Genomic DNA, 27,505 nt, shown 5'->3' on the forward strand with positions numbered 1-27,505 from the left:
GCGACGAACAGTAGCAAGAGTGGGGGTGCCCAATACTGTATGTAAATCTGGCCCTGGCAATGAGCAGAAAAAATAAACCAAAGATTGGGCAGAAAAGGTTCAATTCATGCACAAGGCTCTCTCCAACCTTATCTCTCATCAGCACATCTGCTATTGCATTTATTTCTCTGTACAGTGCATAGAGTTTATAGATAAGGCTGTATGAACACAGCTTTTCAGTTTGACACGGAGGAGAAGTGCAATCCTTTCCACATAAGCAGAAAGTTTAAAAAGGTCTGAAAGTGCCCTTGCTATGCAGTGCTCCTGATTCCTTCCACAACCAGTGCACCTTGAAACTGGAATGTATCAGAAGTGCTTCTGCTCTATATGGCAGCACTCCTTGCGCCAGGGTATTAGTAATGGGAACATTTTCTTTCATAAAAAGATCATCATTTTTTTTCATTATTTCTCAGGCTTTTACATTACTATTTCATTCTGTGGCTTCCAGACTCAAAATATGGCAGCACCATACCACCAAGACTTTCACATTTTCTAGCGTTCAAGCCACAGTGGCCAAAATAAAACCAACGACAAATAGCAGTAAAATACCAAAATAACTGTGAAGCATCTACCCAGCCTTGTGACAGGCACTTTTTCTCTTTACTAAGGAAGCAGCTGTTCGGTCTTTTAAAGGAGAACTAAACATGAATATGGCTAAAAAAAACATTTTGTATACTGAGCATGTGCATTGAATCAGCAGAAAAGAAGAAGGGGAGTTACTTGGGGGCATCTTTGGAGGCACAGATCTTAATTGCCAAGGGGCTGAGGGTGCCTTGGGCTGGCACAGAAACCCAAAACAAAACGGACAATATTTCTAGCCTACTTCTTTAATTACGCTTTAGTTCTCCTTTAAGGACATACTACATTGCCAATTAGTTATAGCTGCTTTCCATGGTGCTGAATAATGGAAATATGCAAAATCACACACACACACACAAAACAGAGGGTATAGGAGCAACGTTGGTGTCAATGTTCTTTAGCACCCAACCATCACCCCATCTGTGAAGGAATCTAAATATGTCTATATACACTGCTTTCTTGTGTTTCTGGGTTATGTGGCTAGGTTGCTCATGGGCAGTTTTACCTAAAAAGCTGCTTTTTGTGTGCAACTTTGCCCGGCAGTAAAAAATGGAGGATTAATGCATGTAAGTTGAAGCAAAGGTAAATTTTGTAAAAATTTACAAATAAAGTCCTAAGCACTCAATGAACATAGAGGTCTAAGCATATAACTGTATATGACATGGTTAGAGTGTATAGAAAGAGGAAACATATAATAATATATGATGGCCAAGCAAGCTTTGTGATCAGGCCCGGATCTGTGGCGAGACCACATAGGCCCGGGCCTAGGGCGGCACATTTTTGGGGGCGGCATGCCGCCAAGCCGCCTGTGCTCCCCAGTGCTTCGGTGCTCGCACGTTTTGCGCCCGCCCAGCGAATTCAGCGCTGTTTGTGATCAGAATATTATGTGGCTTGTATGCAGAACAGAATGTATAGATGAAGGGAAATAGAAGATAGATAGTGCTCTTGGCTGTTATTGTATGCAATAAATAGACCTCAGGAACATGTATAGCATATAACTAAAGTTGCTACTGGAGGTGACATCACAAGGTGGGGCTGTGTGGTGTTGTCACAGGGGCGGGCTTATAAAGCGGAAATCTGTGATTGGCTGATCGACATGTCTGGTGTCAGACTGGCCCACCAGGATACCAGGGAAACTCCAAGTGGGCCTAGATGTCAGTGGCCCCTCATGCTGCTAAACATTTGGCCGATTTCATGGCCATTCCCTATTTCTATGAGAACATAGAGGCGAAATAGATGGAATCAGGGGCGCTGCACCAATGTAGGTACCAGGGGTACCACTAGGTACCAGGGGCAGAAAAAATGCTGCTCCTGGTACTTTAGGAGCCGAATTTCCTGTTTTCAAACTGGAAATTCATCTCTTCTAGTGCAGAGAGTGCAATTATGCTCTCTGCGCTAGCATCCTGGCCCTCTCCTGCGCCCTCATGGACCTGCCCGGACCCCTCCAGTGAGCGCACGGGGAGGGGGGGGGTCAGCAACAGCAAGCTGACTCAGGCGGAGGAGGGGCCAGGATCACCCCTGGATGGAATAATAGAATATGTAAAGAAAAGAGACTAGTAGAATAGAGGTTGAGCGAGGTCTGATGTTTTTTGGTGGGCCCCTGTCTAAGGTTTTTGAGTGGGCCGCTGGTGTCCCAGTCCAACACTGGACACGTCAATCTAGGAGAGTCTGGCCCGGTTATCCTAATTTTGAAAAGGCAGTTTTGATTCAAATTGAGTTGAAAGGGTTAAAACAGGACAGTTGGCCCTACGTATAACTTCTAGACAATTTACTACTATATACCCATTACATATCCCTACTCAAAAAACACCCTACTCTCATCAATGACTCGCTCACACTGATCATTCACACATAAAGGAATATTCCCCTTTAAAAAAATACATATTTAGCACCCTACAAATGGTAATTTTATAAGTCAGTCCGGTTGCTAGGAGTTCCACAGCCCCCAGTGGTGTGAATGAAAGGCTGATAATGAGAGGGAACGAACAGAAGAATAAAGAATGAGTAAAAAAAAACAAAGTAATGGAAATATAGCTAAACTCTTCATTCAATATATTTTTATTTTTTTATTTTTTTTTGTGTTGCTAATAATATGGAAGGGAAGTCAGCTCAGTTACTACAATATGCTATGTTTGCATCAGACATTGTGATATCTGTGGTTGGCTCGTGGCCTAATCTTGTCCTTCCTCTTGATGTATTTCAAAATTACTTCTGCCTGCCAAAACATTAATCTGTGCTTCTCGTCCTGTCTATAGCTTATACCATGTTTTTTGGTTTACAATGCAGGTGACAAATCACATACAAAGGGGTTGGCACATGGGTGAGCCATTGGATGAAGGAATGACTAGGAAGCCTTTATCTATCTAACCTGATAAGAGCGCCTATTGGGTTTATTTAATGTTTAAATGATTTTCTAGAAGACTTATGGAATTAAGATCCAAATAACGGAAAGATCCATTATCCGGAAAACCCCAGGTCCCGAGCCTTCTGGATAACAGGTCCCATACCTGTACCTATGACTATGCCTGGAGTCTAATAACAAGTTCAGAGGTTCACTGCCTTCTTTAATATCAGAGAAGAATTCTACCATAAAATTAGGTGCAGAAATCTGAACAAATTCCTTAGCAAAATTGCATCTGTTTGCCAATACCACTGAGACTTGACTCGACTAGAAACTTGGCTGTTCCTCCACATTCGGAGGTAAATTTACTTAAGGTCGAATATCGAGGGTTAATTAACCCTCAATATTCGTCTGTCGAAGTTAAATCCTTTGACTTCGAATATCGAAGTCGAAGGATTTTGCGCTATTCGTCTATTTTAATCCATCGATCGAACGATTTTTCTTCAACCAAAAAAAGATTGTTAAGCCTATGGGGACCTTCCCCATAGGCTAACATTGACTTCGGTAGGTTTTAGGTGGCGAACTAGGGGGTCGAAGTTTTTTCTTAAAAAGACAGTACTTCGACTATCGAATGGTCGAATAGTCGAACGATTTTTAGTTTGAATCTTCGATTCAAAGTCGCAGTCGAAGGTCGAAGTAGCCCATTCGATGGTCGCAGTAGCCAAAAAAACATTCGAAATTCAAAGGTTTTTTTCTTCTATTCCTTCACTCGAGCTAAGTTAATGGGCCCCTCAATGTATTGGTAGGTCAATGTCTTTTAATATTTTTTTTTTATATGTAAGTCTCTCTGCTTTAATTACTGGCTCATTATAGCTTGATCTCAGGTGCTTTGTTGCTTTTATTGACATGTGTTTTCTGATGCTCTGCCAGATTTTCCCCAAAGGAAAGGTTACATAATTAAAATACAAAACCATTAGAGATCTTGTTTAAAAAAAAAGGTAATCTGGATATGTTAGTTCTGTTGCATTGAGCTGGTTGTACATCTGTCACACTTCTTATTTTCAGTAGTCCCAGTTGGCTGATTTTTCCTAATGACTGGCCGATAGCTCTAATACCGCAGGCCTTACAGCCTTGAGGGCTGGCTGCACAAGCAAACTAATAATACTGGGAACACACCTTCGCTTTTACAACTACACAATATATATTGCATTTATCTTGTGAAAGGGATATTTTTTTCTTTTAAAAATCAAATACATCAGAAAAAATCATGTGCCCACGCATCATGCATGATGGTGGGCACAGACTACATCCTCACTATGCATACAGGCTGGTTTTACTTGGGGCTTAATATTAATATTATCTTTTAAAAAATGCCCCCTTTATTGGAGCCCCCTTATATATCTGTAATGGTCCGTGTCTGTGTTTCAGTTCCCTATCAGGTCAGCCTAGCTGCTGATTGGTTCCCATCCTACAGTGCAAAGGGGTGAGTGTCCCTGGCTCCCCTGCATAGCCAGAACATTTAGTGGACAGGAAGTGGAACAGAGAGGCAGGGCTAGTTGGCTATGTATGCCTCATTTAACACCATTTTCAAATCTTGACTTCCTCTCCATATACAATATAGCATGTTCTTGAGCACATCAAAAACATTTATGGGCATCAGGGGCTCCTATGACTTACTGAGAAGTTCTAAATATGTATTTCTATGTACCCAGATGCCATGTTGTAAAGTTAGCTACACCGGAATTGCAGGAAAAACTGAAAAAGGATTGATTAAATAAAATGGGATGTGACAGAGAAAGGGGATATTACAAAAATGGGAGGAAATGGAAGAAATAGGAAAGGCAATAAGTACAGAAAAAATAGTTGGTTAGGCAGGAAATAAAGAGAGGAGAGAGAGAAAGGCTACAGTAAAATGACGAAGAGTTGGATTAAACATTTGAGATGAACACAACTATAGAAGGAGGTGACGAAGTCTCTATAGAGAAGCTAAAGAACATGAAAGCAAAGAGCAGACAATACAGGTTAAAAGTTTAGCAGATCAAAGTTCTCTGAACATAAGCAACAATATTAGAGTTGACTGAAGAACCGAAGAATGGACTGGAAGACCCCTGGAAGAGGGGATTCCTTCATATATGTAACATATAACAGCTCAAAAACTTGTTTACTGAGAACATACAGACTGTATAGCTACATAAATGATACACAGGGGCACTATGTGAGGCCCCATGTAACTAAATGTTCTAGCTTCTCCAGGCAGTGGACTACTACTGGGGGTTCACATATTACCCTGCCAAACTGGGAGCATGAGAGACCATATTTTTGTGCTGCTGCTTTCAATAAATGAATTCTACTCCTAATTTTATCCACCTACAAACATGGACATTGTTCTCCCACATTTACTGGTATGTTCAGGTGAAGAATAACAATAGCAAGGTACTGTCGTATGGCCCATGTAAACTCTCAAGTGAGAGTAGTGTGACTAAGTTGTATGTCATGTCAGGCACCTCAATTGGTGAGGATAACATCATATAAATTGCCAGTGGTGGTGCACGGCTGCAGATCATGGCCTATAGCTCACAAGCTAGACTACTAGCAAGTGTTCTTGGGAAGATTCAACGAAACCAGTTAAAGAGCATCTCAGACTCCCTTTACCTTGACCTGAAAAGGCAACTTGGCCCTTTGTGACAGCTTAAAAGCCCAAGGAAATTTTACATGTGTGACATTAGCCTAGGCTAGAGCTAGAGCAAGCCTGGAGGCAGTGAGCAAAACAAAGGAGCAGACTGATAATAACCATATTAATCTTGAATTATAATAATCAAGTGATACTTAAAGGACTCTCTAACACAATAACATATCTCTGACGAACAGAGAAAGATTTCAGCTCATCTGAACAGGATTCTCTAACTTCTTCTGCTAAATTTCGCAATGTACTTCCCAACCCAGCAAAATTCCTCCTTGGAGAAAAATAACTTAATACAACCATAATATACAGACTTTTTTTGTGGTGTCTGAGCCTCTGCTAGTTCAAACCCACTATAAATATTGAGTATCAATCGTTTCTTACAGTAGCCCTCCCTTGGTGGATGCCGTTAAGAGTTTGCAGAGCCTCAGGGTACAGAGGCGGCAGCAGCAGCAGCTAAAACAGCAACTTAGGCTCTACTTTAGCAGAGTAAACATTTAACTTTCAGAACGACGTGTCCATGTTAAATTGCTATCACATGTTTTCATAGAGATTCAAAGATGACTGTGGGCTGTAATGATGGCGGAGGAATGGTAAATGCATGTGCAATCACATTGCCAATGACTACAGGTGTGGGATCCGTTATTCGGAAACCCATTATGCAGAAAGCTCTAAATTATGGGAAGGCCATCGCCCATAGACTCCATTATGATAATATATAGTATAACACATAATATAAAATTATTGGAATTTTTAAAAAATATTTCCTTTTTCTCTCTAATAATATGTACTTGATGCCAACTAAGATATAATTAATCCTTACTGGAGGCAAAACAATGTCAATGTTTAAATTATTTTTTTTTGTAGACAAGATATGGAGATCAAATTATGGAAAGATCCATTATCTGGAAAACTGCAGGTCCTGAGCATTCTGGATAACAGGTCCCATACCTGTGCTTGTGATTTAGGGGATAAGAGTCCAAAGCAGTCATGCCCACAGCATCTTGGATGCCTGTTGGTTAGTGATGGGCAAATAAATTCGCCTGGCATGAATTCGCTGCGAATTTCCGTGTTTCGCCGCCGGTGAATAAATCCAAAAAACCCCCGTGGTGTCAATAAATTTTGGACATGTGTCCAAAAAGTCGTTCATGTCAAAATCTGAGTTTCACAAATTTTTCGCAAATTCTTTGCCATTTTGCGAATTTCGCTGGAAATTTTTCAGCGAGGTGAAATGCGAGAATTTTACCCATCACTACTGTTGGTATCCCGTAACATGGAACATTCATTTATTCACTGAAAAGAAGCAGGAGGGTTACACTATGTGCATCAGACAGAGGGGCAAATTTACTAAAGGGCGAAATGACTAAAGCGTGACGTCATTTTGGTACTTCGCCGATTTACTAACGGTTGCTGGCGTAACTTCGCTAGTGAAGGAGATAGACTCTAGTGGTAATTCGCTCCCTAACACCTGGTGAATTTGCGCTCTGGCGAATGGTCGTAACTACGCAAATTCACTAAGATGCGGAAAAAGAAGCATAAAAGACACTCATGAGAAACTGCCTGATTCTTCTGTAAGTTGCATCCTATTTATTTGCACTATTTGAAATGACTCTGGGGAATCTGGGGGCAAAGGTCACCAGCTGTTTTGGCTAGTTGGCATGTGCTGCTTCTATGACAATTGCAGCCAAACTGTCAGAAAGTTGGATGTTGCAGAACTACACTACAATTTCCACATCAGTAGAAGCAGGAAATACAGCTCTGCAACAATCAGAGCACTGAATGTTTCATATTCCTGGTTTATGAGATAGAAATACACATTTGAAATAATATTTTATGTTCAATAGCATTGCTCTTGTTTTCTCTTTGTTTCCTCTTTGAACAATATAAGTAGTAGAAGCAGCTGGGGGAGGAGTTGAAATGAAAATGAATTCTAATTAATAAGTTCCATGTGTGCCTATGTAGAGGTTTGAATTATATGGTCACTCTGGACCAGGGTAACAGTCTTGCAGGCAGGAATTTTCTTTGATTTGAGCTGCTATTTTGAATGTTACTTCTCTGCAGCCTGGAGATTTTCAGATATGAAATGGCAAGTGATATGGGGCATCATATACTATTTGCACATATGGTGCACATCCATAAAATATTGGCACATATACGTATGCACCCAGAACCAAGGCACCCATTGCGCCTAATGCTGCCTGAGGTACAAGGAAAGGAATGCAGAGGTGCAGGGGAGACCTGTATGTTATACTTGCCTCTGACCAGGACATAAGTATAGTAATATATCTAATACAGTATGTACATGACAGACGGACATCGAGAGTATAAAGAATATACAGTATTTCTAACATGAACCATTACATGTACGAATGGGTTGGTGTGAAGCTTTATTAAGGCCTCAGTACTGCACTGGGCTGTTTTACCAACAATGGAAGCAAGAACTGCACCAGCAAATTGTTTCAACTGCTGCTGGCTAACAGCTTGTGCTGTCATTCGTCTCAATCTCTTCCGATACAAGGAAAGTTTGTGATTGTTGCGACACGCAGTTTCACAACAGCAATTTGTATTTTTACTGCTCGTTTCCTTTCGGAGAAGTCTTTAAAAGCCTCGGGTTAAAAAGGGAGATAAGGCCGCCTGGAAAGTTGCAGGGGAAATATCCAATAAAGCTCCCTAATATGAGAGACACGGGTCTCAAAGAGTGGCCTGCAGCGTGTTCCACATTTGCTACAGCTGGAGAGAGATCAGTCACTTGTGAAACATTGTGTAACATACTGGCGCAATGGACATCAATGACATGGGTGTTAGATTGCATAGGGATACTTGGCAGTGGAGCCAATCACTGAAAACTTTTCCATGATATCAGAAAAGGCTCATCTCCACTGTCCACCCTTACTGCCATAACCAGAACCGAAGCCACAGTTACACTGCCCATTGCTCCTATGGCAAACAGAGATGAAGCAGCAGCTCCCCTGTCCGCCCCACTATGATAACCAGAGTTACAGCAGCTCCACTGTCTGCCCCCTGCCATGACAACCAGACATGAAGCAGTAGCTCCATTATCTGCCAAACTATGACAATTGGAGTTACAAGAGCTCCACTGTCCGCCCCTACCATGACAGCCATAGCGTAAGCAGCAGCTCCACTGTCTGCCCCTACTATGAAACTGAAGTTACAGCAGCTCCACTGTCCGCCCCACCATGACAACCATAACTTGAGCAGCAGCTCCACTGTCCGCCCCTACTATGACAACCATAGCTACAGCAGCTCCACTGTCCGCTGCAATATGAAACCAGAGTTACAACCATAACTTGAGCAGCAGCTCCACTGTCCGCTCCTACTATGACAACCATAGCTACAGCAGCTCCACTGTCTGCTCCGAAATAAGAAACCAGAGTTACAGCAGCTCCACTGTCTGCCCCTACTATGACAACCAGAGCTGATGCAGCAGCTTCACTGTCCGACCCTTCTATGACAAACAGAGCTATAGCAGCTTCACTGTCCTCCCACTATGACAACCAGAGTTAAAGCAGCTCCACTGTCTGCCCCTACTGCAGTATGACAACCAGAGTTGAAGGAGCTAGCTCCTAATCAGAATGCCCCAATAGTTGACCTTTTTACTCTAGCAGTTTTAGTCTAAATCAACTGCTAACATACCTCCCAAATGTCCTGTATTCTGCTGGACAGTCCCGGTGTTGACCATTCAGCCTGCAGTCCCGGATTTTTATCACAAAGTCATGAGTTTCTCTTTGATCTCCTGCACTGACCAGAAAATAATACAAAGTTTCTGAAATGTAATGAATTAAAAGGGTTTTTTTTTTTTGCAGAGAACCCAGAACACTTAGTACCTGCACTTAGATACATTTGTAACTATTTAAGATAAGCAAAGATACATTTCTAACTATTCAAGATAAACAAGTCTCTTGGGGGAACTGAGACACATCTTAACAAGCAATTTCAGCTCCATTAGCAAAACTGTCATAACAGACAAAACATGGCCCTAAAACTCCCAGAAATGTGTTCAAACTTTCATAATCTGCCAAATTTTGTAGAAATGGATATGGTAATTAGGGGGTGTGGCCATACTATGGGTGTGCTCATAACATTTTTAGGTATGTGCCAAGGCAAGCCACAAACTAAAGAGAAGGAATGGGGAATACTAAGGAAGGACATCACGTAACATACCATCAGTTTAACCATGTAGATACTTGTACGGGGCACTTTCATTTATTAATTCCCTATAATAAGGCCTTAAATCATGATCTGCAACAGTGTCATTTTCCAAAGCTCTCCCTGATTATGACCAACACCCCAGCACCACCCATTTGAAACATCAAAGTTACAGTTAAGGGTTAAAGGTGCCTGCAAGCATTAACCCTTGCAATTTTGCCAGAGAATGCTGAGAGTTACAGCCCAGTATGAACTAAGAAAGCCATTGTTTTATAGAAGGTGTGTTTTCTTTTACAAGACTGCAAGCTACACATGGTTACACATTTATTCATCTAAAAACAGAATGACATGACTTTTCCATTCATGTCTATGGGAGAGAGGCTGCTTCTAAACAAACATGGTTTCTTTGTATGTCAGAGTAACTATAAGAGACACCCAGTAGGCTTCCCTTCCTTTATATTCCAAACTTCACACCGGTATATTTTTCTTAAAAATGTAAAAATATTGCTGGATGAAAACAGCTTTTGTAAAACCCTATTGGAAAAGAACCTTTATTGTTCACTCATGGCTGGATGTTGATCAGCAGGTTGCGCAACGGGTTAACTGCCTCTGCTGCTCCCATAAAGAAATCAGAGATGGGATATATCACTAAGTTTTATAACTAGTTTTGGAAACTGTGCTCTCCTTGCATTTTAATCAGTTAGGGACATTGTTTATTCAATAAAAGGAGCTGGTGGGAAAGAACTACTGTAAATGGCATCTCTGCCAAACTGCTGATTCTGCATCCGCTTGCTTTTGACTCCCATTAACGGAATGCTCTGCACATATGCAATGCTACTCATTCAATATTTACATGCAAAAATATCACTGGAGTTTTGCAGACACAGCCACCCACTTTCCCTGGCCATGAGGCATTCTTATCTGCCAGCACAGAAAGACAATATCTCTATTCATTAAGCCGAGCCAATGACTTTTAGGCAGAAAAAAAACCCAGTAACTATAGTATTAAATAAATATAATTTTTAGCAATGTATGTATTAATGCTTATGCCACTGAAACATCCAAAGGTACATTGTTATTTTACATCAGACCTGCATAAACCAAACAAGTCGATGGAAGATGGAGAAGAAATTGTCCTTACTTTGAAGACTGTTGAGTTAGCCATGTCCTTGCTGAAGTGCAACAGAGCAGTATGCAGTGGTGCAACTAATGTGCACCGGGTCACCCTGCAAAAAATCTTCAGAGAGCAGTGGCATAATTAGAGTGTGCCGGGCCCCCCTGCAAAAAAACTAGAGATGCACCGAATCCAGGATTCGGCCTTTTTCAGCAGAATCTGAATCCTTCTGCTTGGCCAAACTGAATCCGAATCCTAATTTGCATATACAAATTAGGCGCAGGGAGGGAAATCTCATAACTTTTTGTCACAAAACAAGGAAGTAAAAAATGTTTTCCCCTTCCACCCGCTAATTTGCATATGCAAAAGAATGCACTAATTTGCATATGCAAATTAGGATTCGGATTCAGTTCGGTATTTGGCCGAATCTTTCAAGAAGGATTCGGGGGTTCAGCCGAAATAGTGGATTCGGTGCATCCCTAAAAAAAACCCTCCCACCCAATTCCTGTCCCACCCATGTCCCACCTCCTCGCCACCCACATCCCACCCCAACTCTGCCCATGCCCTGCCCCGACTCTGCCCAAGTCTGCCCCACACACCTATTCCACGGCCTTGCCCACCCACTGCCTGCCTACTTCCCGCCCGCAGCTGCCCCACTCCCGCCCCCTCTTTGATGTCTCCCTGCGTCCTTCTGCCCAGAGATACCGCTGGGTCCTAAATGTTTTAGCACTTGTGCCGGTCTGTCCTTTGTACTGATGGGTGGGGAAGGGGGGACCAGGGGAAATGTTGTTCTGTGGGGGCCCCGCAAATTTCTGATGGCAGCCCTGGGTAGGGGAGGAATTTATTCGAATTATAGAGGAAGTGGAACTTGCGGTCCTGTCCACCCTGTTCCCTTGTCCCCCCTTAGCCACAGGGTCTGCTTCACAAGGGATGTTCACAAGGCAGTCTTGTCTCTAGTTAGTACAAGAGTTCTGTTATGGCCTGCATTCTACACAAGTAGGGATATGGTGGGAGGAGGGATACCTACAGTATGTGCCTAGCTCCTTCCCCTTATAAATTTAGTGCGGCTAAATGCAGAACTCTATTTATAAGGGGTAGGGGTGGAAGGGTTTTCCCTGTGGGATTTTTGCAAGGTGTGGGAGCAAAATGCAGAAAACATGGTCGAATTATGATTGACAACTGGTGCAGTAGATTCTACAGTCTGTGGCAGGTAAGCAGTTCAGAGGAATAAGTTCATGAAATTCTGAAAAAGCAGAAAAACGAGATGTTCTTTCATGTGCAGAAAAGTTTGTTCAATGGAAGCCTACTGCCAACTTAGTATTGTATTCCAAATTGTGTTTTAACTGATGGGGAAAATACTTCTGTGTAAAAGAAACGGATCCGCACACACACCGATTAGTGCAGTCGGGGATTATCCCCTTTTATTCAGCCACCAAACATCAACGTTTCGGGGGGGAACACCCACCCTTCATCCCTGACTGCACTAATCGGTGTGTGTGCGGATCCGTTTCTTTTACACATTGGTTGTTAAGGGACCCGGCCGGGTCAATGGAAGGAACGCACCACCAGCTTGCAGGATTGGTGAACTACAGGTGTGCGGTAGGATAATTACATTGAAAATACTTCTGTGGCACTACAAAACCTCCTATTTTAGAGATAGAAAGACCCTGCTGTGTTTTACTCTGACCTTAGGAAATGGAAAGTACAAATAAAATAACTCTTCTCTGACACTGCTTTTCCTCATACAGTGTGAGTGTGTAGATACACACATCGTATATTAAACAGCTGTGCAGGGAGTAACCAAATTCCACAAATGGCTTATCAGCGATTAGTTAATGTGCATTCATGCAGCCCAATGCCCATCTCAGTTTCATCTCTCCTTATAGCCTACCACTAGCAGCCAGTGCTTCGGTTAAAGTCATTCTAGAATACTTGACTATTTTGCATCTGTATTATTTTGGTTAAGTGGAGAAAACATTTATTTAGAGGCAACAAACTGAAATATATTTGCTGTCACCTGGGGCCATTCTTAATATGAAATACAGACGCAGCAGGTCAACCATTAGGCATGCATGGACACACCCTTTTGTAATGGCACCCATGCCTAAAGAACCAGTAGTATCTGCTCCATCTATGTACAGTAAATGACAATATGTGGTAGATACTGTATGCTTCATCTATTTACAGTAAATGACAATAAGTGATAGATACTGTATGCCTGATACTTCATAGAGCCATTCAACTATTATTCAGTGTTGCAAAAAGGTGAAGGCCACACTGTTCTGAAACAGAATCCAGATCATTGTGCAAGGTTTATCTCATTTACAGAAGAGAAATTTTGTACCAAAACATATTTTTTCAGCATAGAGGATTTCAGGGGTGTCTGAGCCAACCCGGCCATTGTCTTATTTCTAAAAATAAGTAGGGAGGAAAGAAAGACTTGTGTGATACCACCTCCTCCTGCACCAACGTTCTACACCAGGTTGAAAAAAGATACCAGATCCACACCTGTGGAATGATTCTGAAGCTTTGGAATGGTCTAATGGTACCATTATGAGAAAACTCTGGAATCATTGTTCATCTCTGATCCCATCTAGAAATATCCAGTACAGAAGGGATCTTCTAGGTATGGACCTTCAGATGTAACACAACTACCAGTATAACAAGGTCAATATTAGGACTCCACTTACTCAACATGTTGCACGACTCCAACACCTTTTCACTACTATGGAACAATGGAAGTATAATGTTGCTTAGTACACCATTAAAGTCCTCTCCATTAAAAGCACTGTAATCAATGTTAACATGCATGTGGACCAAAGTCAGCAGTGTAATGGTGGCCATAGATGCACAGATCCTATCGTACGAATCGAGGATTCTTCCGATTTCCAGATCGTGTGTGGTGAGTGCCGACTTCTTTCGTCTGGCGGAGATCGGTCGTTTAGTCGATCGGACAGGTGTAATTTTGACCCGACCGATCCCACTGAAGCCCATTGCACATCGTAATTGGATCGTTTGGATTACCCCCGATATAGCCATGCTCGTTAATGGCATATCGGGGAAGATCCGCTCGTTTGGCGATGTCGCCAAACGAGCAGATCTTTGCGTCTATGGCTACCTTAAGGTACCGAGAAGCAAGCTTCAACAAACCAACTGAAAATGCAAATCTTTCTAATAGAAATAACATCCCATTCACTCCAAGATTAGATAACATCTCTTTAATAGTGCAAAGCTGTTGTGATATATGCAGGGGGATGCAAAGGAGCTGGCCTACTTTTTTGTCTATAAAGAGGTGATGATGAGTTGCAAGCAACAACTGCCTGACCTCTTTTTATTCATCTATACTCCAGGCACAATGGTTCAGTCCTCCATATCTCATTGCAGGCAGAACACTTAACCTCCAGAGCTGGTGCTTGTTAAGCAATACACTTTGAGGTCATTGTATAGCTGTATAAAACACAAACTACCTATAAGCTCCTTTGATATTAGATCCTATTGCTTGGGTTTTTGTGTGTGTGTGTGTGTGTTTAGCAGTAAGTAACTAGTTCATAATATAACGATAAGCTTTGTTTTATTTAAAAAGATCATTCCCAAGTATACCTTGAAATCAATACATTATAAATGTGAAGTTTAAAGATATTCTATGACTATTACGATAACTAGTGTAGAGTACTATACATTTAGTGGACGATTTCAGTGTATCCTGGCATCCAAATCTTTAATGCTATCTCTTTGTTCTGAAAAGTCAGCTGTTTGCTGTGTGTTACCCGTGGGTTTATTTTGGATGTGTTGGAATACACAGGAGGTGACCTTGAACAAATGGGAGTGTTTATACCTGCCGGGTCACATCAGAGCTAAATTATTGGTTTATTTAATCAGCACCATGAACAGTCGGAGATGGGCGCACACAATGCCATGCAGAAGTAACGTTCACGTTGGCTTGTTGTCTCTAGACAATAGGCATTTTTTTGTATGGCGACTCTTTTGTCGCAGCACAGCGAATCCATGTCTGCCGAAAAAATTCGCTCCTTACTAACGACAGTATTTAAGGGCTTCCTTCTACAGAAGTGCTGCCCAGACTGGAGCAGTGGCATGGGAGGCCCAGTCTTAAGGTTAGTTTGGCTTATTGGCATCCCTAAATACCAGCTTGAAGACCAATAATAGAGATGTGAGACAAACACTTAATTGCTGTCCTAGATATTCAGTGTATCACAAATAATATTATGAGCTAAGAGGACCCCTGACCATTGTTTGACATCTACGGGAGCTTTGCTGAAAAAAAGAAAAAGTCCAACAAACAGCAACAAAATGAATTGAAAAGGCACATTGAGTAGTGGTTATTACTTGCATGCACCAGAGCAGGGATCCCCAACCTTTTTTACCCGTGAGCCACATTCAAAATGTAAAAAGAATTGGGGAGCAACACAAGCATGACAAAGTCCCTTGGGGTGTCAAATAAGGGGTGTGATTGGCTATTTGGTAGCCCCTATGTGGATAGGCAGCATACAGGAGGCTCTACTTGGCACTATACTAAGTTTTTATGCAATTAAAACTTGCTTCCAAGCCTGGAGCAAAAAATATGCCCCTGCTTTGAGGACACAGAGCAACATCCAAGAGGTTGGAGAGCAACATGTTGCTCACGAGCTACTGGTTGGGGATCACTGCACCAGAGGCTTAAAATCAGAATAATGCCTGAAATGTTACTTGTAGGCACTATTGTACAAGCCTGGTCTAAACTACAGTTAAGTACCGGGTCTGACTGGGAAAAAACTGGTGGGCCCCAGGCCTCGTGTACCCTGCCGACCCAGACCCACCATCTCTCTCCTTTGACCTCCGCTCCTGACCACAGCTGTAATGACGACTACAATGTATGTTCCAGGGAGGGAGGGGGATTGTGGCATCCATCAAGGAACTCATGACTGTGGCGGGAGGCCATTTGACTTAGTAGCCCTGATGGGCCCCAGCCCCCCAGTCCAATGCTGGACTTGAATACTTTGTGTATCTTTCACACCAGTGTCTCTTACAGAATTATATATATAATAGGGGAATCTATACATATTAGGAACTGGCAGTAGACCAGGCCTGAGTACTTCACCACTAGACCATCCACATATGAATTAGGAGTATAACCCTTATAGTAGGCAATTGGTAGATGACAATGGTTTATCTAGAAGTTACTAGGCTCCACAGCAAATCATTTTCAGCTCTCTAAAGTTTCATATTAGAGTATTGTTCATAAACATGTAGAGAAACTGCAGCCAGTGCCCTACTGGCCACCAATACGTCCTGGGACCCCATCAGTCTCTGGGTCAGCTTTCTCTACAGTTACATATAAAAGTCGTAAACGGGAAAAATCTGTTTAACCCAAAATATCTATAAAGTTACTTAGAGTGGTCATCTGAGCACTTCTGCATTTGATATGAATGTTCTGTTTTTAGTGGTTTCTGAGTTATTAGCGGTTTTAAACTGCTACAAGAAAGCTTTCAGCATAACAGCTCTCATTAAAAGCCCAAAGTGTGCATTTTCTCTTCACTTCCTGTATTCATTTAGCCCTAGGGCCTAAAAACGCAAATATTTCTCTAGCCCCTAAAAATATCAAATTTGTGTTAAATGCAAGAGTCTCTGAGATTAAATCAGTACTTTTTGGAGCTTTAGAACCCCTAAGGTTCAGGCAGATTCGGGGAGATTAGTCCCCCCAGCAACAAATCTCCTCTTATTTGGGGCGACAATCACCCCGAACTGGCTAAAATGAAAATCGCCTGCGGCAATTCACACGTGGCGCTTCATTTTCCGCTATCGCCCGAAGTTTCCTTGTGAGGCAACTTCGGGCGACTTCGGAAATCGAATAGCCGTGTGTGCATTGCCACGATTGGCGATTTTCATTTTAGCCGGCGGAGGGCAGGGGGAAGGCAGTTCGGGGTGATTGTCGCTCTGAAGAAGAGGAGATTTGTCGCTGGGGGGACTAATCTCTCCGAATCTGCTTGTGTGGCCTGACCCTTAAAGAACAAAGATTTGTATTCAGCTAAGTCATATATTTTGTTAGACAACTAATATATTGCAAACTCCTAAGTACTTTTAAATTGCAGCTGCTGAGATTTGCCAAAATTGCCATCATAAACGAAAGCTCCAGTCTTTTTATGGGATAATACACTTGGTTGGATGATTTTGTGCTGAGATAAATCCTTGGAACACAGAATTAATCTAAAAGCTCACATTTAATATTAATCTCTGCTGTATTTTAATTTCTGAGAAAAATAAAAACCTCACTGACTTAATCTCTAGGTATTTGATAAAGAGTTAGTATGCAAACATATCAGCTCAAATGTGAACACTGTGGGACCATAAAGGTCTACTGATTTAGCATGAATACTCTGTATCAGGGGTATCAGTGTACGGACCTTCTAATCTTCTGCTCAGGGTCTCTGCCCTGGGAGACTGGTAATGTGAATTATTCTGTTGCTATCTGAATGGATACTTTGTACTGCTTGATGGGTATGAGATGGAGACTGACTGCTTAAAGTGCACCTAAAATATATGTAGAATGGCAAGGTCCGTAAAGAACTCGTTTCCCATCCTATAACACAACTAGCAACTGCTTTTAGGTCACATGGACAATGAAATCGTTTCCGTGCAGGTGGTCACCTGGAACATATCCAGGGGGCAAAAATTTCCTGGAACGTACAGTCCAAATAGGAGACTGTCCATGAGAGTTAGGAAGAGCTGGCAAGGGGCCTGAGCACATGATGTTTCCTATTAAAGATAAACGAATCCGCCTGCAGCACTCTGTATGAATACCAGTCGTGAAAACAAAAGAGAAACAAATCGCTGGGCTCATTTAGTTCTTTATGTCACTTTATTAGATTATGATCTAAAGTGGCGCACGGGGACAGAGGGAAAGAGAGAGAAAGCTTTCCCTGTTAGGTATTAAAGAATTTCTTTAAAAGAAAAGGACTTAAAAGTTTAGAGAGCACTGATTACTAATCAAGGCCTCGGAGCTTGAATATATTTGGTACACGGAGAACCCAACATATCAAAGGGTGAGAGAAAGCACAGACTGGCAAATTCCAGAGGGGCTGCTGTAAGATGCCATAGACAGTCACTATTTATTAGGCTGGTGGGGGCTGTTTGATTCTCTGTGTACTTGAAATGCCAGGGCCCATATTCAGTCTTAAGGTGGCCATAAACGGGCCAATAAAAGCTGCCAACAGGCCGAGTCAGCAGCTTATCGGCTAGTGCGTGGGGCCCTCCGATGGGTTTCCCTGATCGAGATCTGGCCAAAAGTCGGCCAGATGTTGTTCGGTCAGGGTTAAAAATCCCATCGGATCTGTTCATTGATGTGGTCCCGCGATCCGACCACCCGTATTGGCTACATTATGATCCGATCGTTGGGCCCTAGGGCCCACAATCGGATCAGCCCGATATCGCCAACCTCAATGTGGCCATATTGGGAAGAGATCCGCTCGTTTTGGTGAGTTGCCAAACGAGCAGTATGCCCACTTTTAGTCTAGGGGTGAGAGCACAGATAAACAAAGCATATGAGATGTTTAGGCAGCAGGCGCCACATACTACAGGAGCCACAGCCTCTGAATAACCTAAAAGCTGAAATAGCACATACATAGAGGGAGGTGAAGCCAACCTACATCAGTCTTTCTGATGGCACATACAGTACATGCCTTGCTGCAGATAAATAAATAAATCCACAGATTGATTAATGATTTCCTAATTTTCTAAGGTGGAATTGAAATGTTTCTTAGAAACGGGGAATAACGACCAGTTCACTAATTAGCAGTTTTTTATCAGCCCATATTTCCCCTACTAAGAAACCATAATTTATTAGCACAAGAATTTAAAATGACAGGACCTGCAAAGCATTGTGAGTAACAAAATAACATACTCAGGCATCCCTTTCTTATAAAACTACTCTGACCTTAAAGGAACAGTAAGAGCAAATAAATGAACTTGTTTTAGGGCAGACACACGCTGCAATTCTGGGAATTTAGTCACCCAGTGACAAATCTCCTCTTCTTTGGGGCAACTAATCTCCCTGAACTGCCTCCCCTGCCTTCCCACCGACTAGAATAAAAATTGCCAGCGGGATGGTGCTCAGAGCACTTTGTTTTCCAAAGTCATCTGACGTTTGCTCGTGAGGAAAACTAAGCGCTCAGAGTGCCAATTTTCATTCTAGCTGGCGAGAAGGCAGGGGAGGCAGTTCGGGGAGATTAGTCGCTCCAAAGAAGCCAATATTTTCGCCGGGCGACTAATCTCCCCAAATTACAGTGTGTGTCTCTGCCATTAAAGGAATGAAAATATAATCTAGTGCTGCCCTGCACTGGTACAACTAAGGTGGTTGCTTCAGAAACACAACTATAGTTTATATAAACAAGCTGCTGTGTAGCCATGGGGGCAGCCATTCAAGCACAGGATACACAGCAGATAAAAGATAAGTTCTGAAGAATCCCATTGTATATTACAGAGCTTATCTGTTATCGGCTGTGTATCCTGTGCCTTTCCTTATTTTTCAGCTTTGAATGGCGGCCCCCATGGCTACACAGAAGCTTGTTTATATAAACTATAGTAGAGTTTCTGAAGAAAAACACAGCTGTTGTACCAGTGCAGGGCATCAGGGCATAATATTATATTCACATTAAAAGCCTTTCATTTTTTGGTGTTATACTTTACAAAAGGGTTGTACTTTATTTACTATATTATACCACTTCATGGCACTTGGCCTGCATACCCATGCCTTTAAAGTGGTTGTTCACCTTTAAAGGAGAAGTAAACCCTAAAAATGAATATGGCTAAAAATACCATATTTTATATACTGAACTTATTGCACCAGCCTAAAGTTTCAGCTTCTCAATAGCAGCAATGATCCAGGACTTCAAACTTGTCACAGGGGGTCACCATCTTGGAAAGTGTCTGTGACACTCACATGCTCAGTGGGCTCTGATTGGCTGTTGAGAAGCTAAGCTTAGGGCTCGTCACTAATTATCCAGCAGAAAATGAGGTTGGTCTGTAATATAAGCTGATGCTACAGGGCTGATTATTAAATTCTGATGCTAATTGCACTGGTTTCTGAGCTGCCATGTAGTAATTATCTGTATTAATTACTAATCAGCCTTATATTGTGACATTTCTATTCTATGTGTACTGTATATTGTGAGTGGGTCCCTAAGCTCAGTAAGTGACAGCAGCACAGAGCATGTGCAGTGAATCAGCAGAAAAGAAGATGGGGAGCTACTGTGGCATCTTTGGAGACACAAATCTTTACTGCTAAAGGGCTGTGGTTGCCTTGGGCTGGTACAAAACATAATGTACAACATTGCTACTTCTTTAGTTAGGCTTTAGTTCTACTTTAAGTTAACATTCAGTATGTTATAGAATGGCTAATCCTAAACAACTTTTCAATAGGACTTAATTTTTTCTTTTCTTTAATCGTTTTTGAATTAAATGCCTCCTTCTTCCGATTTTTTCCAGCTATCAAATTGGGGGTCACTGACCCCATCTAAAAAACAAATGTTTTGTAAGGCTACAAATTCATTGTTATTTGCACTTTTTATTACTCGTTTTTCTATTCAGGCGCTCCCCTTCATATTCCAGTCTCCTATTCAATTCAATGCACGGTCGCTATTGTAACTTGGAACCTAGCAACCAGACTGCTGAAACAGCAAACTGGAGAGCTGCTGAATAAAAAGCTAAATAACTCAAAAACCACAAATAATAAAAAATGAAAGCCGACTGCAAATTGCCTCAGAATATCACCCCTTACACCATACTTAAAGTTAATTTAAAGGTGACCAACCCCTTCAAATGGTGATAGGACACATCTGTGACTACTAACACCCTTATTTCAGATATTCTGTGTGGGCACGAACACCAAACACCGCAAAGTTTGCAGATAAAATATTTTTCATGCAGAGAAGCGAATGAATACACTGAGGTTCCAAATCCACTTACCCACAGTGTTGATTTTCTGACTGCCCAGATCTTGGAGCAAAGACTCTATAGCAGGATTCTGTGTGGAGTACAACTCATAACGATTGATGCCAATGTGAAACTTTAGCCAGTTGGGATAGGAATCCACCTGTGCTTCTCCCGTCGGCAAATACGCCACCTCTTCATTGCCTTCATTATCTTCCTGTTGCCTAAAAAAGAAAGGCAGCACAGATAGAGTCTGCTGTCAGTTCCACGTACAGTGGGTCAGGGTATAAAATCTATTGCAATGATAATTTATATTACACAAAGGAGTCCAGGGAAAACCTCACTGTACTCAACCAATACATTGTACACACGGCTTATAACAGAGACTTCTTAATACACAGGTATCGGTTATCCGGAAACCCGTTATTCAGACAGCTCCGAATTACTGGGAAGGCCGTCTCTCCCCTAGACTCCATTTTATCCAAATAATTAAATTTTAAAAATGATTTTCTCGGGGGTAATAAAACAGTAGCTTGTACTTGAACCAAACGAAGATAAAGGTAGTAGATCCATTATCCGGACTCCCGTTATCCAGAAAGCTCTCCGCTTTATGCAAATAATCCAATTTTTTAAAAATGATTTGTAATAATGAAACAGTCGCTTGTACTTGATCCAAACTAAGATATAATTAATCCATATTGGAAGCAAAAACAACTTATTGGGGTTGTTTAATATTTGCATGACTTTCTAGTAGACTTAAGGTATGAAGGACCAAATTACTGAAAGATCCATTATCCGGAAAACTCCAGGTCCCAAGGATTCTGGATAACAGGTTCCATACCTGGATCCATTATCCGGAAAACCCCAGGTCCCAAGCATTCTGGATAATCCATACCAGTATAAGTAACCCTTATTGGAAGCAAAACCAGCCTATTGGGTTTATTTAATGTTTAAACTATTCAAATAATCCACCTTTTTAAAAATGATTTGTAATAATAAAACAGTCGCTTGTACTTGATCCAATCTAAGATATAATTAATATTTATTGGAAGCAAAAACAACTTATTGGGGTTGTTTTATATTTGCATGACTTTCTAGTAGACTTAAGGTATGAAGGACCAAATTACGGAAAGATCCACTATCCGGAAAACCCCAGGTCCCAAGCATTCTGGATAACAGGTTCCATACCTGTATAAGTAACCCTTATTGGAAGCAAAACCAGCCTATTGGGTTTATTTAATGTTTAAACTATTCAAATAATCCAGATTTCTAAAAATGATTTGTAATAATAAAACAGTCGCTTGTACTTGATCCAACCTAAGATATAATTAATTCTTATTGGAAGCAAAAACAACTTATTAGGTTTATTTAATATTTACATGACTTTCTAGTAGACTTAAGGTATAAAGATCCAAATTACGTTAAGATCCTTCATCCAGAAAACCTCAGGTCTTGAGCATTCTGGATAACAGGCCCCATACCTGTGCTGGATTAAAGGCAGCAACCTATAGCCCCCAGTTGTAAAACAAAATCCCCAGGACTTTAGGGTGGCTGAGAATGATGGGAGTGGTCGTTAACATTAAAGGGTTGGTTCATCTTTAAGTTAAGTTTTAGTATATTATAGAATTGTCAATTGTTTTTATTATTTATTTTTTTGGTTTTTCAATTATTTGTCTTTTTCTTCTGACTCTTTCCAGCTTTCAAATGGGGGGGTCAATGACCCCTTCCGAAAACAAATGCTCTGTAAGACTTTTTTGTTATTGCTACTTTTTATTCCGGCCCTCTCATGTTCCTATTCCAGTCTCTTATTCAAATAAATGCCTGGTTGCTAGGGTAACATGGACCCTAGCAACAAGAATCCTGAAATAGCAAACTGGACAGCTGCTGAATAAAAAGCTAAATAACTCAATATAATAAAAAATTATAAAAAAATATATATCTCTAACAGCGATGCAATAATGGTCTTTTTCATAAATACCTGTGTATTACAATACATTATATAAGAAGTGAATATGACGTGCAAGTAGGGAAGCGTGCCTTCTTTTCTCATTCCTTGTACCTTGTTACACTAACAAACCATATTATCTTACTGTGCCCGGGGCAGTGAGACTTTCAATTCAGACTCTGTGAGATAAAGACTTCATTACACAAAGCTGCCCAATCCCACGTCCACGTTCTATGTGTCACGGTAGATGCATTGTGGGTAATGGTGAACAGGTGAACCTTCAAAGTAGATGAATCTAATTTTAAATCTTTAATCCAGCAGATCCAACAGCACGGCCTTCGTAATACTGGAATAATGTAGCAGGGATATAAAGCTATCTGATATTATTTAATACAATATATCAAAGCCTTAATCATATTGTCCCTTCATTATATTGTTTTGTTGGGCCTAGATGATATAATTTGGAAAAATAACATGGATTTGCTAGTTTTTATATATTGTATATATACAGTATATAATGCCATATGGTGTTATTACAGTTCCCTGTACTTTGTTATCTATTAGATAACCTTGGCTTTATGACAAATAGAACTGTAATAAAAAACAGAATCCACTAATGTGTCTCAAACAGGTTTATTCTATTTTGAGGTGAATTATAGTTGCCCCCCCCCCCCCACACACACACATGAGACCCTTCATACAGGTTTGAAGAGACTTTTGTGTATTGAAAAGGGGAGAATGCATGTGGGATGTGTTTGCTGCTTTAATTAAGTCTTTAATCCTGCAATTATCTTGTTTCTCCAAAAGACAAGAACAATGCAGCTGTTCTAGGCAACACAATGTCACGGAGCATGAAAGAGGGTGCTGTTGTATTACATAAAGTCCGGCTTTCCCCCTTTTCTTCTCTTGCCTGACAGTGACATACAACCTTTTCTCTATTTCAAGCACAAGGTACCTGACAATGAAATCCATACAAGGAGAACTGTACTTATTCTTAGTGTTAATTAATCTAATTATCTGTCTAGCTATAATCTATATATCCTCCTTTCTAATTATCATCTATCTATCTATCATCAGGGGCGATCCTACCCAATTTGCCACCCAAGACTGCCTTCGTTTTTGCCACCACGTCGCTATGTCGCTAGCGCAGAGAGCGCAGTTGCGCTCTCTCCACTAGAAGAGCCGAATTTCCAGGTTTAAAACCGGAAATTAGGCTCTTAGTTACCAGGAGCGGCATTTTTGCCACCCCTGGCAACCAGGGGGCGCTGCCGCCTGAGGCAAGTGCCTCAACTCGCCTCATTGGCAGAGCGCCCCTGATCATCATCTATCTATCTGTCTGTCTGTCTATCTATCTACCCTCTATTAGGGATAGGCAAATTTAACACGTTTCGTTTCGCCAAAAATTGTCGGCGACTTCCATTAAAGTCTATGGGCGTTAAAAAAATTTTGTCGTGCAGTGAAATTTTTTTGATGCGCGTCTTTTTTTTTTTATTTATGTGCCATACAAGTCTATGGGTGTCATTACCCTCTATCCATCACCTATCTGTCATCTATGTATCTGTCTGTCTGTCTATCTATCTGTCCTACTTTATATCTATCTATCTATCTATCTATCTATCTATCTATCTATCTATCTATCTATCTATCTATCATCTATCTATCTATCTATCTATCTATCTATCTATCTATCTATCATCTATCTATCTATCTATCTATCTATCTATCTATCTATCTATCTATCTATCTATACATCTATACATCTATCTATCTATCTATACATCTATACATCTATCTATCTATCTACAAACAACAAACACTTCTTTGAGTGCAAGATTTCTTACGCAAACCAATCAATGTTCATTAAGCCCCCATATAAGCCTTTGAAATGATGAGTAGCCCAGGTTATCCCCCTCTCTTCATAGTTAATAGTTTGCTTAGAGAACAGGCTACATTACTAACAAATGTTAAGTCCAATACAAAAGGTTTGATATAAGGAGATAGTCCATACAAACACAAGCCTGTCTGCACTACTTGTTTGCTCAAATAAAGTGCAAGGGGTTTGAAACCTGCTTCGAGCTGTACAGCGAATACTTTAAAAACCTGCCGACCCAGACCCAGACTGAGGCATGTAAGGAGTCCCCCCAATCTGATGGTGGAGAGCAATGAAAGAATGAATGAAAATTAAATTATAACTTGCTTGATTCCCTGTTAATACATTAACATTACATAGGGTTAATTCTGACACATCGGCCTTTGTTCTTGCTGAACTACAGAAACTCAGCACTCTCTGCTGGGACTTGCAGTTCAACAATAGCTGGGTGCTCAGAGGTTAACTTTCCCTGACAATACACGGAACCCTGCAGAGATATTGAAGTGAACAGTACAATACAGGTAAAGAACTGCAGGAAAAATAAATACATTTTTAATGACCTACCAGTCCTGGGACTCAGCAGCTTTGAGGTTAAACCTAATATCGCTGTTGACATCAATTAAGACATCATCCTCTATCAATGGGGGGACCAAGCTTTGGTACAAGGGGTGCTGGAAAAGGGCTGCCAGCCTGGAGTGCCCAGTGCCAACATGAGCTTTGTTTATACTCCTTTCCTGGATCAGCAGCTTATTAGCGGCCTCTCTGTGGCCCACCAGCTTTCTAAATGATTCATTTTTGTCCATTTTGCTCAGCTTCTCCAATGAATGAGAAGTCAGGTTGGAGCTGGGGTCACTGCTGAAGTCCTGTAAGATCCTCAGGGTGTGCTTGTTGGGCCAGCCAGGTTCTCCTGTGTTCTTGCCTCTCCCCTTACCCCATCCTTGCTGTTGGGACTCCTCATTGTGATTCTGAGAGCAGGCGCACCCCATCTCCCCATCACTCCTCACTGATCTCTTCTCCAGCTTGGGCAGCAGATCTATCATGATGTGCAGGGTGCAGGCCACCAGGAACACCATCAGGATCAGCACCCTGAACTTCCGAACCAGAATCATCTTCATTTTCTCCCTCCTTTCAGTAGACAAACCCTCCTAGGTCCAAAAGCAAAGGCAGCGCAGGTATGTATAGAGCTCTGGCACAGGAGCAACCCCCGGCTAAACGATCTAAAGGAAAATGCTCTGTTTATAAACACTAGTCTCCATTTGTCTCCTATATTCTAAATCAAAGGGAATGTTAAAAGTTAAAAAAAAAAGGAATAAATATTTCTCTGGAAGGAGGATTAGCAGAAGTGAAGGTTCGGAAAAAAGAATCCGGAATGTTGAGCTGAGCTTGGCACAGAGCTGATTGGCATCCTCATTGGACCGACCCTTGGCTTCAGCTGCAGGGCTGCTCTGTTTGCACACTGCTCCTCAGAACCATTGACTTGGGACGGTTCCTCTGAACTGGATCCAGAGATCCTCCTTCAGGGAGATGTGCTTGGTGCTGCCCATAGAAGCAGCCTTGGCTTGGAACTCAGCATGGCTGGAAAACAAGCTGCTGAAACTGATTAAAGGAGACCTGGCTTCTTGGCACTCATGGGTCTCCTGGATTTATGTACCAGCCTGGATACTTCACAGTAGGAGAGAACAGAGAGGGGAGAAGAGAAGGGTCTTTGGCAGGTGCAGAGTGAAATCCCCTGTTCTGCTAAAAAAAAAAAAAAAAAAAAAAAAAAGCACCAGTCTGTCTGTACTCGCAGCAGCAGCAGCAGCAGCAGCAGCAACTCCAGCCTCCTGTGGGTGTGTTAAATATTCTGTGCAAAAGCTGGAAGCGGCCTCCCCCTGCACCACGTCACACACGCCCAACTGCCTATAGGAACAGCACTAACCTCCAGCTCAAACTACAATCCTTTTTTTTTTTTATTCTATCTCTTCTTCTCTGTGTCTGTCTGCAGCTCCAGCAAAGGCAAGGAGAGGGCGTCAGCTTCTCAGGGATCTATGTAAATCCTTCCTGCAACAGTGCAACAGTGTGTCTCATCCTCATCATCCTCCTCCAGGGTAAGGGTGGCACCAAGGCAAAGCTGCATTTATAGGGAGATGTGTGGCTCTCTCCTGATAAGCAAACTGAATGCAGACTCTGCTGTCCCTTCTCCTGGGTGGTGTCCATTGTTTGCTTGAATTATGAGCACCATTAAGGTTACTCTTTCCCCCCTGTTCTACCCTGATAAGGTGAGGCTGCACATTGGCATTTAGCTGGGGGTCCTTGTAGCACTGATAATCATTATGAGGTCACAGGTAGAGGTATAACTACAGAGCAAGCAGACCCTGCAGCAGTGGGAGGTATAGGGGCCCCATGAGGTCCTAAATAATGAGCAATTTCAATATATATTGGTAAAACATGACAACCTCTGGATATGTTGGGGGCCCTAAATTAATTTGCTGTGGGGTCCAGTAACATCTAGTTATGCCACTGGCACAGGAATGTTAATGTACAAATATTTCCATCTTCTAAATGAATCTGAATAAAAGTGCATTGAGACAGAGGGTGTGAAAATTCTCATTTCTGTTTTACATATGGAAATGTAGCTAGTACACTTCACCTTTAAATTAACTTTTAGTATGATTCAGAGACTGATATTCTGAGACAATTTGCAATTGGTTTTAATTTTTTTTTTTTGAGGTTTTTGAGTTATTTCGCTTTTTATTCAGTTGCTCTCCAATTTGCAATTCCAGCCACCTGGTTACTAGGATCCAAATTACCCCCAGCAACCATGCATTGATTTAAATAAGAGACTGGAATAGGAAAAGAAGAGGGCCTGA

At 41.6% G+C, this 27,505-nt stretch overlaps 1 protein-coding gene across 1 annotated transcript in view; it reads right to left on the bottom strand.

The window, feature by feature from the left end:
- Nucleotides 1–26,423, bottom strand: part of fam20c.S (family with sequence similarity 20 member C S homeolog) — a 128,384-nt gene extending 101,961 nt beyond the window's left edge. The window contains exons 1-2 of the mRNA XM_018239164.2: nt 25,221–26,423; nt 20,878–21,065 (exon numbers count right to left, since the gene is read on the bottom strand). Coding sequence (XP_018094653.1) covers nt 20,878–21,065; nt 25,221–25,771 — 739 coding nt within the window. The 5' untranslated portion in view covers nt 25,772–26,423. The remainder of the gene's footprint in view (nt 1–20,877; nt 21,066–25,220) is intronic.
- Nucleotides 26,424–27,505: the final 1,082 nt, after the last annotated feature.

This window comes from Xenopus laevis, chromosome 9_10S, assembly GCF_017654675.1.
Source record: "Xenopus laevis strain J_2021 chromosome 9_10S, Xenopus_laevis_v10.1, whole genome shotgun sequence".
NCBI classification, from domain to species: domain Eukaryota; kingdom Metazoa; phylum Chordata; class Amphibia; order Anura; family Pipidae; genus Xenopus; species Xenopus laevis.